The sequence below is a fragment of the Oncorhynchus keta genome, chromosome 19 (assembly GCF_023373465.1).
Source record: "Oncorhynchus keta strain PuntledgeMale-10-30-2019 chromosome 19, Oket_V2, whole genome shotgun sequence".
Classification (NCBI taxonomy): Eukaryota; Metazoa; Chordata; class Actinopteri; order Salmoniformes; family Salmonidae; genus Oncorhynchus; species Oncorhynchus keta.
Window position 1 is genome coordinate 25,153,504 of NC_068439.1, and position 16,351 is coordinate 25,169,854.

The window sequence follows — 16,351 nt, forward strand, 5'->3', positions numbered from 1 at the left end:
GAGGGATAGATGGATGGGGAGAGAGGGATAGATAGATGGGGAGAGAGGGATAGATAGATGGGGAGAGAGGGATAGATGGATGGGGAGAGAGGGATAGATAGATGGGGAGAGAGGGATAGATGGATGGGGAGAGAGGGATAGATGGATGGGGAGAGAGGGATAGATGGATGGGGAGAGAGGGATAGATGGATGGGGAGAGAGGGATAGATGGATGGGGAGAGAGGGATAGATGGATGGGGAGAGAGGGATAGATAGATGGGGAGAGAGGGATAGATGGATGGGGAGAGAGGGATAGATGGATGGGGAGAGAGGGATAGATGGATGGGGAGAGAGGGATAGATAGATGGGGAGAGAGGGATAGATGGATGGGGAGAGAGGGATAGATGGATGGGGAGAGAGGGATAGATGGATGGGGAGAGAGGGATAGATAGATGGGGAGAGAGGGATAGATGGATGGGGAGAGAGGGATAGATGGATGGGGAGAGAGGGATAGATGGATAGGGAGAGAGGGATAGATAGATGGGGAGAGAGGGATAGATGGATGGGGAGAGAGGGATAGATGGATGGGGAGAGAGGGATAGATAGATGGGGAGAGAGGGATAGATAGATGGGGAGAGAGGGATAGATGGATGGGGAGAGAGGGATAGATGGATGGGGAGAGAGGGATAGATAGATGGGGAGAGAGGGATAGATGGATGGGGAGAGAGGGATAGATGGATGGGGAGAGAGGGATAGATGGATAGGGAGAGAGGGATAGATAGATGGGGAGAGAGGGATAGATGGATGGGGAGAGAGGGATAGATGGATGGGGAGAGAGGGATAGATAGATGGGGAGAGAGGGATAGATGGATGGGGAGAGAGGGATAGATGGATGGGGAGAGAGGGATAGATGGATAGGGAGAGAGGGATAGATAGATGGGGAGAGAGGGATAGATGGATGGGGAGAAAGGGATAGATAGATGGGGAGAGAGGGATAGATGGATGGGGAGAAAGGGATAGATAGATGGGGAGAGAGGGATAGATGGATGGGGAGAGAGGGATAGATGGATGGGGAGAAAGGGATAGATAGATGGGGAGAGAGGGATAGATAGATGGGGAGAGAGGGATAGATGGATGGGGAGAGAGGGGGATAGATGGATGGGGAGAAAGGGATAGATAGATGGGGAGAGAGGGATAGATAGATGGGGAGAGAGGGATAGATGGATGGGGAGAAAGGGATAGATGGATGGGGAGAGAGGGAGAGGGGATAGATGGATGGGGAGAGAGAGGGATAGAGGGATGGGGATGGGGAGAGAGGGATAGATAGATGGGGAGAGAGGGATAGATAGATCGGGGAGAGAGGGATAGATGGATGGGGAGAGAGGGATAGATGGATGGGGAGAGAGGGATAGATGGATGGGGAGAGAGGGATAGATGGATGGGGAGAGAGGGATAGATAGATGGGGAGAGAGGGATAGATATATCGGGAGAGAGGGATAGATGGATGGGGAGAGAGGGATAGATGGATGGGGAGAGAGGGATAGATAGATGGGGAGAGAGGGATAGATGGATGGGGAGAGAGGGATAGATGGATGGGGAGAGAGGGATAGATGGATGGGGAGAGAGGGATAGATGGATGGGGAGAGAGGGATAGATGGATGGGGAGAGAGGGATAGATGGATGAGGAGAGAGGGATAGATGGATGGGGAGAGAAAGATGAGAGGAGAGAGAGATGTAAGTTATTCTCCTCTGTCTTTACCTTGAGTACAATCTTGTTGTCGGAGGTTGGGGTGCGTCCCACCCACAGAGCAAACTTACAGGGGTCTCCCTCAACGTGCTCTGTTACCCCCAACTCTGACGTCTGGAGAGAGGGAGAGAAATCACTCACATTTTATAGGAATTCCTTTGGCAATATGTAAATGTGTATTTAACAATAACACACCATAAGCACAGGGAGATACAGACAAATAACGATGGAGACAAAGAGAGAGAGAGAGAGAGAGAGGGAGGGAGAGAGTTTTACTCACGTAGAGTTTGCTCTTGTACATGTACTTGCTCCGTCCGTTGGAGTCCTTGACCTCCTTGCTGAAGACGAGGGACATCTCGAAGAGGAAGAGGTGCCGCTCGCGACCCTTACGGATCAGAGTCTTCGGATCCCATACCTGGCATGACTCCTGCAGGATCAGCTCTCCCTGAGATTCAATGTTCTCATCGAAACCTACAGGGGAGGCAACAAGAGAGAGTTACTTCACAGTACATATGGGCATGAGCATCACTGGCTAGATGTGTGTGTGTGTGTCCTACCCTCCAGCATTGAGAGGTGAATGAGCATCACTGGCTAGATGTGTGTGTGTGTCTCCTACCCTCCAGCATTGAGAGGTGAATGAGCATCACTGGCTAGATGTGTGTGTGTGTCCTACCCTCCAGCTTTGAGAGGTGCATGAGCATCACTGGCTAGATGTGTGTGTCCTACCCTCCAGCTTTGAGAGGTGCATGAGCATCACTGGCTAGATGTGTGTGTGTGTCCTACCCTCCAGCATTGAGAGGTGCATGAGCATCACTGGCTAGATGTGTGTGTGTGTCTCCTACCCTCCAGCATTGAGAGGTGCATGAGCATCACTGGCTAGATGTGTGTGTGTGTCTCCTACCCTCCAGCATTGAGAGGTGCATGAGCATCACTGGCTAGATGTGTGTGTGTGTCCTACCCTCCAGCATTGAGAGGTGCATGAGCATCACTGGCTAGATGTGTGTGTGTGTCTCCTACCCTCCAGCATTGAGAGGTGCATGAGCATCACTGGCTAGATGTGTGTGTGTGTGTCTCCTACCCTCCAGCATTGAGAGGTGCATGAGCATCACTGGCTAGATGTGTGTGTGTCCTACCATCCAGCATTGAGAGGTGCATGAGCATCACTGGCTAGATGTGTGTGTGTCCTACCATCCAGCATTGAAAGGTGCATGAGCATCACTGGCTAGATGTGTGTGTGTCTCCTACCATCCAGCATTGAAAGGTGCATGAGCATCACTGGCTAGATGTGTGTGTGTCTCCTACCATCCAGCATTGAAAGGTGCATGAGCATCACTGGCTAGATGTGTGTGTGTGTGTCCAGTTGAAAGGTGTGTCACTGTGTGTGTGTCCTACCCTCCAGCATTGAGAGGTGCATGGCGTCGTTGGCTCTCTTGGGGACACTGAGCATGACCTCCAGTCCATCCTTGATCTCTCCTTTCCCCTCCTCACAGCATGTCAGCAGCTCCTACATACACCAGAGAGGTACCATCAACAAATACCATTTGAAAGCAAATCCGCCATTTTATTGTCAATTACCCATAACCTGGGATGTAGAGGAGAAACAAAAACTATGGTCTGAACGCAGGACCAGATTATGGACGTCAAGTAACATACTCACTAATGATAACTAGTGTGATGGGTGCATAAAAGCTACTCACCAAATAAAAAGGCATGTCCCTACATTCTTGCTCATCACAATGTAAACATCAGGGTACAAACATTTGTTGTGGTTGTGTATGTGGCTTATAGCAGAGGGTTGCTATGGTTACCTTGAGCAGGAGCTGGTACTTGGTGATTCGCTGAACAGGCTTGATCAGGTAGGAAGAGATGGAGTTTGCTAATCGGTGCCGCTGCTGGATCTCCTGTACACGCCCACACAGAGAAACACAGTGATGTGATTGGATGCAAAGAGCTGTCCGTCACAGTGAGGGCCAATGGGAGGGTACTCACGTCAAAGTAGGGACCGGCGTGCTCTAGGATGAGCTGGGTGGAGTCTGGTTTGTTCTTACAGTAGTTCACATACATATGGAACTTATCAGCCTGGACACACAGAAATACAACTAAGAGTTTAAACACATTTACTCCAAAGCCAAACGTTTCCTTGTTGACTTATCACAATTTAGAAATTGAGATCACACACACACACACACACACACACACACACACACACACACACACACACACACACACACACACACACACACACACACACACACACACACACACACACACACACACACACACACACACACACACACACACACACACACACCCAGGTGACGAAGCAGTGGCCCACATCTTCTGGTAGCTGTTCATATTTCTCCAGCTCTTTGAGGAAGATACTGATGATGGAGGAGAGGAGAGAGGGAAGAAGAGAGAGTGAGTGAGCAGACACCATAAAACTGTATAGTGTTTCTACTTTAGAAATGAACCACAAGTTTCAACTGTTTGACTACCAAAAGCAATGGTTTAGTGCCCATCAGGAAAGCTGCAATCATTTGCTGTCTGTCTGTAAGTACAGATGTAAACTACATACTTGTGATGGAACTCATAGAGGTCCACCATGTTCCCAAAGATGATGTGTTCCTTGTTGACGATGCCAGGAGGGATCTCCTCTACCCCACTGGTCATCTCCCACAGGTACGTCTGGAGGGAGGAGGATGGAGAGAGGGGGTTAGATCACACACACGGAGGGGGCAGATATATGACATCAAATCATACACAAAGTCACAGCCGCTGCATATAATGGAATTCAACACGACACCCTACATTTCAGAAGATCATGTGTTGTGTTCAAATTTCACACAGTGGCGCCAAACATTGGCAGTAGAATCGCACTATAAGTTAGGGCGCACGTGTCAAACTCATTCCACGGAGGGCCGAGTGTCCGCGGGTTTTCGCTCCTCCCTTGTACTTGATGGATGTATTAAGGGCAATAATTAGTAAGGAGCTCCCCTCACCTGGTTGTCTAGGTCTTAATTGAAAGGAAAAAACAAAAACACTCAGCCCTCCATGGGATGAGTCTGCCACCCCTTGGTTAGGGGGTAGAGAAAGAGAGACTAAACTTACATCCGTACACTCCCTTAGGTCTCTGACATAGGTCTTCTCTGTCTGAATCAGTTCAGCCATGATAAACCTGCTCACACAAACACACACATGGTTAGCCTCTTCTGCTGATCTACAGCATTATCAACAGAACCCTTTTAGTCTGTCTGCCCTGTTCATTTTGACCTGTAGGGCTTACTGTCTCATCAAAACATTATTATAACCTGGCCAGAACGCATGATGGGGATGCATTTTAAAATGCATTGTCGTGTCTGTGGCTGTATAGAGCAGTGTGTGTGTGTGTGTGTGTGTGTGTGTGTGTGTGTGTGTGTGTGTGTGTGTGTGTGTGTGTGTGTGTGTGTGTGTGTGTGTTAGATAGGAGATGTTGAGTGGGGACAAGAGGCCAAGGCAGGATCAACTGGTTGATTGCCTTTGGAATTGGTTCATTATGACTGTGACCGATCTAATGCGGTTTCAGGAAGTGATGACTCACTCCTTCCTGCGAGCGGACTTGCGTTTCTCCTCGTTGAGATCGTGAGCCGCATCTCTCAGCTTGACCTCTGACCCTTGAGGTGTGGCCGGGATCATGTCCAACTGAAGATCCTTACTCTGAGAGAGGGACGGAGATGGAGGGAGGGAGACATGATTTCCCCAAAAATACAGTAGGTCTGTACCAAAAAGTACTTTTAAAGAGCGTCACTTATTTTATTTGCACAGGGAATGGATCATCATACACACATGTTCAGTAAAAGCCTTCTTCAGTGTGCAGAGAGGATTTTTCCATTAATATTTCCAGCAACCATTACATGGAAACCCCCTTCCTCCACCCCCCCTCCCTGTCGATGAGATGCCTGGTGCCTAGTGCCACCACCACCACCACCACACACCCTCCAGACTTACAGCCTTGGAGTTAGAGTCAGATGAGATGCCCAGTGCCCCCCACTCCCCCACCACCACACACCCTCCAGACTTAAAGCCTTGGAGTTAGAGTCAGATGAGATGCCCAGTGCCCCCCACTCTCCCACCACCACACACCCTCCAGACTTACAGCCTTGGAGTTAGAGTCAGATGAGATGCCCAGTGCCTCCACCACCACCACACACCCTCCAGACTTACAGCCTTGGAGTTAGAGTCAGATGAGATGCCCAGTGCCCCCCACTCTCCCACCACCACACACCCTCCAGACTTACAGCCTTGGAGTTAGAGTCAGATGAGATGCCCAGTGCCCCCCCACTCTCCCACCACCACACACCCTCCAGACTTACAGCCTTGGAGTTAGAGTCAGATGAGATGCCCAGTGCCTCCACCACCACCACACACCCTCCAGACTTACAGCCTTGGAGTTAGAGTCAGATGAGATGCCCAGTGCCCCCCCACTCTCCCACCACCACACACCCTCCAGACTTAAAGCCTTGGAGTTAGTCAGATGAGATGCCCAGTGCCCCCCACTGACTTACAGCCTTGGAGTTAGAGTCAGATGAGATGCCTAGTGCCCCCCCACTCTCCCACCACCACACACCCTCCAGACTTACAGCCTTGGAGTTAGAGTCAGATGAGATGCCCAGTGCCTCCACCACCACCACACACCCTCCAGACTTACAGCCTTGGAGTTAGAGTCAGATGAGATGCCCAGTGCCTCCACCACCACCACACACCCTCCAGACTTACAGCCTTGGAGTTAGAGTCAGATGAGATGCCCAGTGCCTCCACCACCACCACACACCCTCCAGACTTACAGCCTTGGAGTTAGAGTCAGATGAGATGCCCAGTGCCTCCACCACCACCACACACCCTCCAGACTTACAGCCTTGGAGTTAGAGTCAGATGAGATGCCCAGTGCCTCCACCACCACCACACACCCTCCAGACTTACAGCCTTGGAGTTAGAGTCAGATGAGATGCCCAGTGCCTCCACCACCACCACACACCCTCCAGACTTACAGCCTTGGAGTTAGAGTCAGATGAGATGCCCAGTGCCTCCACCACCACCACACACCCTCCAGACTTACAGCCTTGGAGTTAGAGTCAGATGAGATGCCCAGTGCCTTCTCCAGACTGGTCCGGTACTTGTCCATACGCAGGGAGAAGTCTCTGTAGTGTTTGTCCACCACCGTCACCCACTTCTTTATCTCCACAGCGTGACTATGGCCCTTATCACAGAAACCATCTGCTAGCTGGATCAGCAGCTTCACACGCTCTTTTGTTTGCTGGGGGGGTGAGAGTGAGAGAAGGAGAGGGTTCAATTTCAAACGTGTAATGCTAGGTTTCAAAAACATGATGAAGAAAAGATCTGTGTCTACATAGTTCCTCCCGTCCGTCCGTCCGTCCGTCCGTCCGTCCGTCCGTGCGTGCGTGCGTGCGTGTGTGTGTGTCCGTGTGTGTGTGTGTGTCCGTGTGTGTGTGTATCCGTCCGCCTGTCCGTCCGTGTGTGTGTCTGTGTGTGTGTCTTTCTGTGTGTACGTCTGTGCATGCGTGTTCCTTCCTACCCTGGCTGTGATGTGGAAGTCTTCGTGCTCCTTCAGCAGCTCCTGTGTGTGGTGGATACTGGAGCCGGTGGAGGTGTGTGTTGACAGGTAGAACTCTCCCGTGTCGTGGATCCACTCCAGAGCCTGAGGATTACACACACAGAGATCATTGAGGTGGACATTGGAGTAGAGAGATACAGACAGACAGACAGACAGACAGACAGACAGACAGACAGACAGACAGACAGACAGACAGAGAAAGAGAGAGAGAGAGAGAGAGAGAGGTAAATTGTGTGTGTACCTGTTTGGCACTGCGTTCAAACACCACATATTGCTGACACTGGTCCAACCGTCGTCTCCTCATGGTCCAGAAGTGGAGAACACGGTTCTCTCTCTGTAACAACTCATTCAGGATGTCTGACCGCAACACAGATATTACATTTGATTATATTGTATTTGATAAAGCGTTCTTCTGGAATAATATGTATGTGTGTGTGTGATACTCACTCTTGACCTGTTGTTCCGGTGCTTTGACATGGCTGAGCATCCCAGGCATGTTAACACTGTTCCTGTGCATGTACTTCAGGAACACATCAGCATTACGTCTGGCCAGGGTACATGCCTAGAGAAACACACACACAGTTAGGGACATGGGTAACAGCTATGAGTGTGTTGGTCTCTGTGTGTGTGTGTGTGTGTGTGTGTGTGTGTGTGTGTGTGTGTGTGTGTGTGTGTGTGTGTGTGTGTGTGTGTGTGTGTGTGTGTGTGTGTGTGTGTGTGTGTGTGTGTGTTCCTACCTTGAGGAAGGCCTCTTTCTGTTCCAGGTGTTTGCTGATCATGGGGGTGACGTGGTCTGACTCACAGTTAGGACCCAGTTTATCAGCCCCCCCACACCAGTCCTCTTCCCTCTTATACTCCTGCTCCAGGCTCTCCAACACACTGCACACCTGTTCCAGTCAGATATATACAGTACATAAACTACAGCTCCCATAATGCCACACCAGTCCTCTTCCCTCTTATACTCCTGCTCCAGGCTCTCCAACACACTGCACACCTGTTCCAGTCAGATATATACAGTACATAAACTACAGCTCCCATAATGCCACACCAGTCCTCTTCCCTCTTATACTCCTGCTCCAGGCTCTCCAACACACTGCACACCTGTTCCAGTCAGATATATACAGTACATAAACTACAGCTCCCATAATGCCACACCAGTCCTCTTCCCTCTTATACTCCTGCTCCAGGCTCTCCAACACACTGCACACCTGTTCCAGTCAGATATATACAGTACATGAACTACAGCTCCCATAACTTGTTGATCATGTAACAATAGTGGCACTTTCTAGCATGTCCATCTGGTAACTGCCTACCCCTTTAGTCCAGACTCAAAACGTTCCCCTGCCCCTGGCACAGTGAGGGCGCCCCCTACCTGTTCAGAGGTCTTGTAGAAGGCTACAGAGGCGTTGACCAGTTTCAGCCTGTCCTCCATCTTCAACATGAGCTGCTGCCAGTGAGACGCTACACTCTCAGCACAGTCTCTGATTAGGTCCATGTCATAGTGGTTGGCCTGGAGTAACACCTCAGCCTTCTGCTGCACCTGCAGAGCACTCTGGTGGGTTTTCTACAAGGAGGAGAGCAGAGAGACAAAGGGTTTATATTATACAATAGCAGATGGGGAGAAAGAGAGAAAATAATGGATAATAAAGATGGAAAGAGAGAGAAAGGGACAGAGAGAGAGAGAGAGAGAGAGAGACAGAATAAATGATACATTTGTTTATCAATGTATAAGAATGAAAGTGTGTTATGTTGCGTCGCGGAGTGATGAGCTCACCTCGATGGCATGCTGGAACTGTTCGTGTTCTCTCTGTAGCTGTTCTGCTTCCTGTAGAGAACTGGCTGTGATCAGACCAGCATTCAGCATAGACTCCCCATTACGGATCCAGCCCAGGACCTGCACAGACCAGGAACAAGGATAGAAGTTATCAGGATAGCATTTTAGTACGGTTCCCATGGGTACTTACCTGGTATTTACTATAGTGGTGTTTCTACTGGTATATAATGAGAAATAATGTGGTATCAATTGATGGTTCTGGTATTGTAGCTGTACACACTGCTCCTGGTGTGTGTGTGCTCATGTGTACCTGTTTGACTTCGGCCTGTAGGTGTCTCAGCTGTACACACTGCTCCTGGTGTGTGTGTGCTCATGTGTACCTGTTTGACTTCGGCCTGTAGGTGTCTCAGCTGTACACACTGCTCCTGGTGTGTGTGTGCTCATGTGTACCTGCTTGACTTCGGCCTGTAGGTGTCTCAGCTGTACACACTGCTCCTGGTGTGTGTGTGTGTGTGTACCTGTTTGACTTCGGCCTGTAGGTGTCTCAGCTGTACACACTGCTCCTGGTGTGTGTGTGTACCTGTTTGACTTCGGCCTGTAGGTGTCTCAGCTGTACACACTGCTCCTGGTGTGTGTGTGTGTGTGTACCTGTTTGACTTCGGCCTGTAGGTGTCTCAGCTGTACACACTGCTCCTGGTGTGTGTGTGTACCTGTTTGACTTCAGCCTGTAGGTGTCTCAGCTGTACACACTGCTCCTGGTGTGTGTGTGTACCTGTTTGACTTCGGCCTGTAGGTGTCTCAGCTGTACACACTGCTCCTGGTGTGTGTGTGTACCTGTTTGACTTCGGCCTGTAGGTGTCTCAGCTGTACACACTGCTCCTGGTGTGTGTGTGTACCTGTTTGACTTCGGCCTGTAGGTGTCTCAGCTGTACACACTGCTCCTGGTGTGTGTGTGTGTGTGTGTACCTGTTTGACTTCGGCCTGTAGGTGTCTCAACTGTACACACTGCTCCTGGTGTGTGTGTGTGTGTGTACCTGTTTGACTTCAGCCTGTAGGTGTCTCAGCTGTACACACTGCTCCTGGTGTGTGTGTGTGTGTACCTGTTTGACTTCAGCCTGTAGGTGTCTCAGCTGTACACACTGCTCCTGGTGTGTGTGTGTACCTGTTTGACTTCGGCCTGTAGGTGTCTCAGCTGTACACACTGCTCCTGGTGTGTGTGTGTACCTGTTTGACTTCGGCCTGTAGGTGTCTCAGCTGTACACACTGCTCCTGGTGTGTGTGTGTGTGTGTGTGTGTACCTGTTTGACTTCGGCCTGTAGGTGTCTCAGCTGTACACACTGCTCCTGGTGTGTGTGTGCTCATGTGTACCTGTTTGACTTCGGCCTGTAGGTGTCTCAGCTGTACACACTGCTCCTGGTGTGTGTGTGTGTGTGTACCTGTTTGACTTCGGCCTGTAGGTGTCTCAGCTGTACACACTGCTCCTGGTGTGTGTGTGTACCTGTTTGACTTCGGCCTGTAGGTGTCTCAGCTGTACACACTGCTCCTGGTGTGTGTGTGTACCTGTTTGACTTCGGCCTGTAGGTGTCTCAGCTGTACACACTGCTCCTGGTGTGTGTGTGTACCTGTTTGACTTCGGCCTGTAGGTGTCTCAGCTGTACACACTGCTCCTGGTGTCTCCTGTGTTGTTCGCCTGCTAGGTCCAACTCCTGCTGCTTCTCATGGAGGAACTCCAGCAGGTCCTGAACACGAGTAGCCATGTCCACATCCCTGTCACACAGCAACTCTACACCTGGAGGGAGAGGACAGGGAGAGCCGGGAAGAGAGGGAGGATGGAGAGAGAGAGAAAGGATGTCATTCAATGGAAGCTCCCTTCGGGCACATGTGTGTTGCTGCTACTCACCAGAGGCCTGTACTTCGTTGACGTACTGCAGCAGTTCCTGTCCCTGGTGGATGACGTCAAAGGTCAGGTTGTTCATGGTCAGGGCCTTGTCAGCGTGGTGCTGGAGTCTCTGTTCTGCCAGGGTCAGGTCCTCTGTATCAAACTCACTCATCTGAACAGTCAACTCCTCGTTCCACGACTCCAGGTCTGAGATGATCTGGGGTGGGGAGAGAAGGGTGGTGAGATATATACAGTTCCTTCACAAAGTATTTATACCCCTTGACTTATTGCACATTTTGTTGTTACAGCCTGAATTCAAAATGGAATTCATCTCCACACAATACCCCATAATGACAAAGTGAAAACATGTTTTTAGAAATCCCTGAGTGGTTTCCGTCCTCTCCGGCAACTGAGTTAGGAAGGACACCTGTATCTTTGTAGTGACTGGGTGTACTGATACTCCATCCAAAGTGTAATTAATAACTTCATCATGCTCAAAGGGATATTCAATGTCTGCTTTTTTTTCACCCATCTACCAATAGATGCCCTTCCTTGTGAGGCGTTGGAAAATCTCCCTGGTCTTTGAGGTTGAATCAGTGTTTGAAATTGACTACTCGACTGAGGGACCTTACAGATAATTGTATGTGTGGGGTACAGAGATGAGGTAGTCATTCAAAAATCATGTTAAACACTATTATTACACACAGAGTGAGTCCATGCAACTTATTATGTGACTTGTTTAGTAAATGTTTACTCCTGAACATGAAGGTTTGCCATAACAAAAGGGTTGAATACTTATTGACGCAAGACCTTTCAGCGTTTAAATTTGTAATCATTTCTAAATATTTCTGAAAACATCATTCCATTTTGACATTGGGGTATTTTAAATTCAGACTGTAACACAACAAAATGTGGAATAAGTCAAGGGGTGTCGATACTTTCTGAAGGCTCTGTACATGCAGACATGTGTGGACACACACAAGGGAGGATTCACACACACGTGTCATCGGCTAATCTGAAAACAGAAGACTACGTTATCTCACTGAGCTAAAGTCTAGACAAGGGTAGTTCACCAGACCTCCTCTGCCACACACACCCTTTCCACCCCCACCATACACTCACATCGATGGCGTCCCTTTCAAAGATGCGTAGTTGTAGGAAGAGTTCTAGTTTGATCTTCCTCTCCTGAAACAGCTCCTCCATCTGAGCCTGGGCCTCGTCCAGCTGCAGTAACACACTCTCTATGTGGTTGATGGAGCTGTTGTGGGGAGTCTTGTTACTGGAGATAGCAGAGTCCCTACCATAGGAGAGAACACACACACACACACACACACACACACACACACACACACACACACACACACACACACACACACACACACACACACACACACACACACACACACACACACACACACACACACACACACACACACACACACACACACACACACACACACACACACACACACACACACACACACACACACACACATATTGAAGAAAACGTACACACACAAACAATTGGACATGTGCATTTACCAGGGGTTGGAACCAGTTCAGGGAAGAGAACAGAAAAACGAGAACATAAGTGATCTATACTGTTCATAATTGTAAAAGCATGGGAACCGGTTAATAACGTTATTCCAGGATTTTTTTTCCACAGTCCCACAAAAAAACACAAAGCGCCTATGCAAATCCCTCACTGTCACTTAGAAACGTTTTCCAGTGTCTGCCTGCCTGCCAGCTGAAAATCTTTGCCAGTTTGTGTGTGTAGGCTACCTGCCCCTCCCTCTGAAGCATGCATGTTCTACTGTAGCCCCTCCCCCTCCCTCCAAAGCATGCATATTCTACTGTAGCCCCTCCCCCTGACACATGCATATTCTACTGTAGCCCCTCCCCCTCCCTCCAAAGCATGCATATTCTACAGTAGCCCCTCCCCCTTCCTCCAACGCATGCATATTCTATTGTAGCTACTGAAATTAGGGAGAGAGATTTTTAATTAGAGAACAATTGATAAACGTTCCATGCTAGTTAAGGATACTATAGTTATCACGTTTCACATTGGATTTATTAACTACAAAAAGGTAAGACAAACTCAGCAAAAAAAGAAACGTCCCTTTTTCAGGACCCTCTTTCAAAGATAATTCGTAAAAATCCAAATAACTTCACAGATCTTCATTGTGGAGGGTTTAAACACTGTTTCCCATGTTTGTTCAATGAACCATAAACAATCAATGAACATGCACCTGTGGAACAGTCGTTAAGACATCAACAGCTTAAAGATGGTAGGCAATTAAAGTCACAGTTATGAAAAATTAGAACACTAAAGAGGCCTTTCTACTGACTCTGAAAAACACCAAAAGAAAGATGCCCAGGGTCCCTGCTCCTCTGAGTGAACGTGCCTTAGGCATGATGCAAGGAGGAATGAGGACTGCAGATGTGTCCAGGGCAATAAATTGCCATGTCTGTACTGTGAGATGCCTAAGACAGCACTACAGGGAGACAGGACGGACAGCTGATCGTCCTCACAGTGGCAGACCACATGCAACAACACCTGCACAGGATCGGTACAAGATGGCAACAACAACTGCCCGAGTTACACCAGGAACGCACAATCCCTCCATCAGTGCTGAGACTGTCTGCAATAGGCTGAGAGAGGCTGGACCGAGGGCTTGTAGGCCTGTTGTAAGGCAGGTCCTCTCCAGACATCACAGGCAACAACGTTGCCTATGGGCACAAATCCACCGTCGCTGGACCAGACAGGACTGGCAAAAAGTGCTCTTCACTGACGAGTCGCGGTTTTGTCTCACCAGGGGTGATGGTTGGATTAGCGTTTATCGACGAAGGAATGACCGTTACACCGAGGCATGTACTCTGGAACAGGATCGATTTGGAGGTGGAAGGTCCGTCATGGTCTGGGGCGGTGTGTCACAGCATCATCAGACTGAGCTTGTTGTCATTGCAGGCAATCTCAACGCTGTGCGTTACAGGGAAGACATCCTCCTCCCTCACATGGTACCCTTCCTGGAGGCTCATCCTGACATGACCCTCCAGCATGACAATTTCACCAGCCATACTGCTCGTTCTGTGCGTGATTGATTTCCTGCAAGGCAGGAATGTCAGTGTTCTGCTATGGCCAGCGAAGAGCCCAGATCTCAATCCCATTGAGCATGTCTGGGACCTGTTGGATCGGAGGGTGCAGTCCATGAGGAGGAGATGCACTGCAGTACTTAATGCAGCTGGTGGCCACACCAGATACTGACTGTTACTTTTGATTTTGAACCCCCCTTTGTTCAGGGACACATTATTCCATTTCTATTAGTCACATGACTGTGGAACTTGTTCAGTTTATGTCTCAGTTGTTGAATCTTGTTATGTTCATACAAATATTTACACGCAGTTGACAGTGAGAGGACGTTTATTCTTTGCTGAGTTTATTTACATTTGTATTCTGGTTCCGCTCTGCAGGCACAAGCTTGTTACTTGGCTAGCTCTGGTCTGGCTCTCGAAAACTCTAGGAGGCATTATGTGTAATGTCATGGAACTGAGAGTCAAGTGCAAGCTCTGGTCCAAAGTTAGCTAACACATCAGAGTCTAAGCCCTGTGTAAGCCACATATACACACAGACACAGCATTGTAGCAGAGTTCTGGGGATTCTACATAATTAACCACACTTATGTAACCAGCATTATGTAACAATACCCAGAGGAGAGAATACACCAGAGGGGGGGGGGGGGCTTTAGTGTGTGTTGAGGGCTAGGTCTCAGACTCACACACTTGATATAAATAGAACCAGAGTCATGGTCAGAGGTGTCAAATACATGAAACTCTAACTCTCAACCTACTGCTTCTCTCCATCTCTCCCTTTCTATTGCCTCTCTCTCTTTCTCTCTCATCTGGCAGTCCGCTATGTGAGGATGCTGTTGTTTTCTTTCATCTTCCTCTCCTCCTCCTCCTCCTCTTCTCTCTTCCATCCTACTCACCTTCTGCACAGTTTCTTCTAATTCATTGTGTGTGTGTTAGTGTGTGTTGAGTGTGTGAGTATGCGTGTACGTCTGTGTGCACACGGTGTGTGTGTTTGTGTGTGTGTGTGTGTGTGTGTGTTAGTGTGTGTTGAGTGTGTGAGTATGCGTGTACGTCTGTGTGCACACGGTGTGTGTGTGTGTTCTACCTGAGCTGCTGGATGAGGTCCTCTCCCTCCTTGATGACGTTGACAGTGACCTGCAGGATGGTCAGCTGCTGCTGGCTGAAGCGTTTGATCAGATCCTGCACCGCCTCCACAGACTCAGCATACACATCATCTAACAGCTCCTTCTGCAGCTCCTCCAGCCACGTCCACAGCTAGGGACAGAGAGATGATTAACATGTCGCACACACACAGTCCAGTAAGATGTCGTGCTACTTCACGACGCACGCACCCCTCCATCTCCACCCACCGCCCCACCCCACCCCCACGCTCTCCCTCCCTCCCACCCTGTACCTCTTTGACATGTGTGTGGAAGGCGACAGACATGTCCAGCAGGACTTTGCGTTGCTCCACCCTCCTGACAAAGTCCTGGATCCGGTCCTCCAGCTGGTGGGCTGCCTGGTAGATCTCCTCTGGGTCACACTCTCCTGTCTGGGCCAGCTGCTCTGCTGCCTCCAGCAGCTTGTCAGCATTAGTATAGGTGTTCTGGAGGAGGGACAGAAGCAGCACACAGAGAAAGACAGAGGAGATAGACAGAGAGGGGGAGTGACGGAGGAGAAGAAAAGAGGGAGGACAGTTAACAAGAGAAAGGGAGAAGGGAAGGAGGGAGAGACAGTAGTTAGTGCAAAGATGGAGAAAGAGAGAGTATGTGATGGAGAGAGGAAATGGAAATGGGAAGATGAAGAGAGGAAAAGTAAAGAGAGAAAAGGTCAAAGCAGAGACATGAAGAGAGGCGTCCTACCTGGGCGACCTCCTCGAAGTCCTCGTGTCGTTTCTGTAGCGCTCTGGCTCGATGGAGGGACTTCCCAACGCCTGTGTGTTTACTGAGGAACGCCTCCCCGTGGTTCTCTATCCAGTCCAGAACCTGCACACACACAAGCATGCAGTTAGCTAAGTGGCATAGAAGTTCAGGCTGTGAGGCAGAGGGGAAAGGGGTTGTCGTGAGAGAGAAAACAGCATACTACTCCAGTCAGTAGGCAGAGGAAGGTAGATGACAGAGAGGATGAGGTCCCTCCCATCTGGTCATTTCTAGATAGGGGACAGCTTTTGTCAAATTGACGCATTTTAGCTAACCCTTACGCTTTTCCTAGCCTCAACCTAACTCCCCTTACCTGCTCAATTAATTCCCCTAAACCTGCTATGAAAAGTCAAGTTTGACAAAAGCTGTGTCCATT

General features: G+C 49.4%; 1 protein-coding gene and 1 long non-coding RNA gene across 7 annotated transcripts in view; one reads left to right on the forward strand and one right to left on the reverse strand.

Annotated features, from left to right (window-relative positions):
• Positions 1-16,351, reverse strand: part of LOC118379232 (triple functional domain protein-like) — a 129,909-nt gene that overhangs the window by 25,333 nt on the left and 88,225 nt on the right. For all 5 annotated transcript variants that reach the window (XM_052470083.1, XM_052470085.1, XM_052470084.1 and 2 more), the window contains 22 exons: positions 15,919-16,041; positions 15,471-15,662; positions 15,162-15,331; positions 12,110-12,284; positions 11,009-11,204; positions 10,731-10,897; positions 9,109-9,228; positions 8,707-8,898; positions 8,072-8,221; positions 7,782-7,896; positions 7,576-7,691; positions 7,296-7,418; positions 6,819-7,016; positions 5,304-5,419; positions 4,835-4,901; positions 4,302-4,411; positions 4,038-4,107; positions 3,716-3,805; positions 3,535-3,627; positions 3,119-3,230; positions 2,007-2,197; positions 1,739-1,840 (listed from right to left, as the gene is read on the reverse strand). In XM_052470083.1, the coding sequence (XP_052326043.1) occupies positions 1,739-1,840; positions 2,007-2,197; positions 3,119-3,230; positions 3,535-3,627; positions 3,716-3,805; positions 4,038-4,107; positions 4,302-4,411; positions 4,835-4,901; positions 5,304-5,419; positions 6,819-7,016; positions 7,296-7,418; positions 7,576-7,691; positions 7,782-7,896; positions 8,072-8,221; positions 8,707-8,898; positions 9,109-9,228; positions 10,731-10,897; positions 11,009-11,204; positions 12,110-12,284; positions 15,162-15,331; positions 15,471-15,662; positions 15,919-16,041 (2,988 nt within the window). The remainder of the gene's footprint in view (positions 1-1,738; positions 1,841-2,006; positions 2,198-3,118; positions 3,231-3,534; positions 3,628-3,715; positions 3,806-4,037; positions 4,108-4,301; positions 4,412-4,834; positions 4,902-5,303; positions 5,420-6,818; positions 7,017-7,295; positions 7,419-7,575; positions 7,692-7,781; positions 7,897-8,071; positions 8,222-8,706; positions 8,899-9,108; positions 9,229-10,730; positions 10,898-11,008; positions 11,205-12,109; positions 12,285-15,161; positions 15,332-15,470; positions 15,663-15,918; positions 16,042-16,351) is intronic.
• On the forward strand, positions 9,616-10,396 carry LOC127909321 (uncharacterized). Of its 2 annotated transcripts, none has more exons than XR_008070772.1 (3): positions 9,616-9,709; positions 9,840-10,025; positions 10,230-10,396. It is a non-coding gene; the product is annotated as an uncharacterized LOC127909321 (long non-coding RNA). The 2 variants fall into 2 exon arrangements; XR_008070773.1 differs by lacking the exon at positions 9,616-9,709 and adding an exon at positions 9,734-9,777.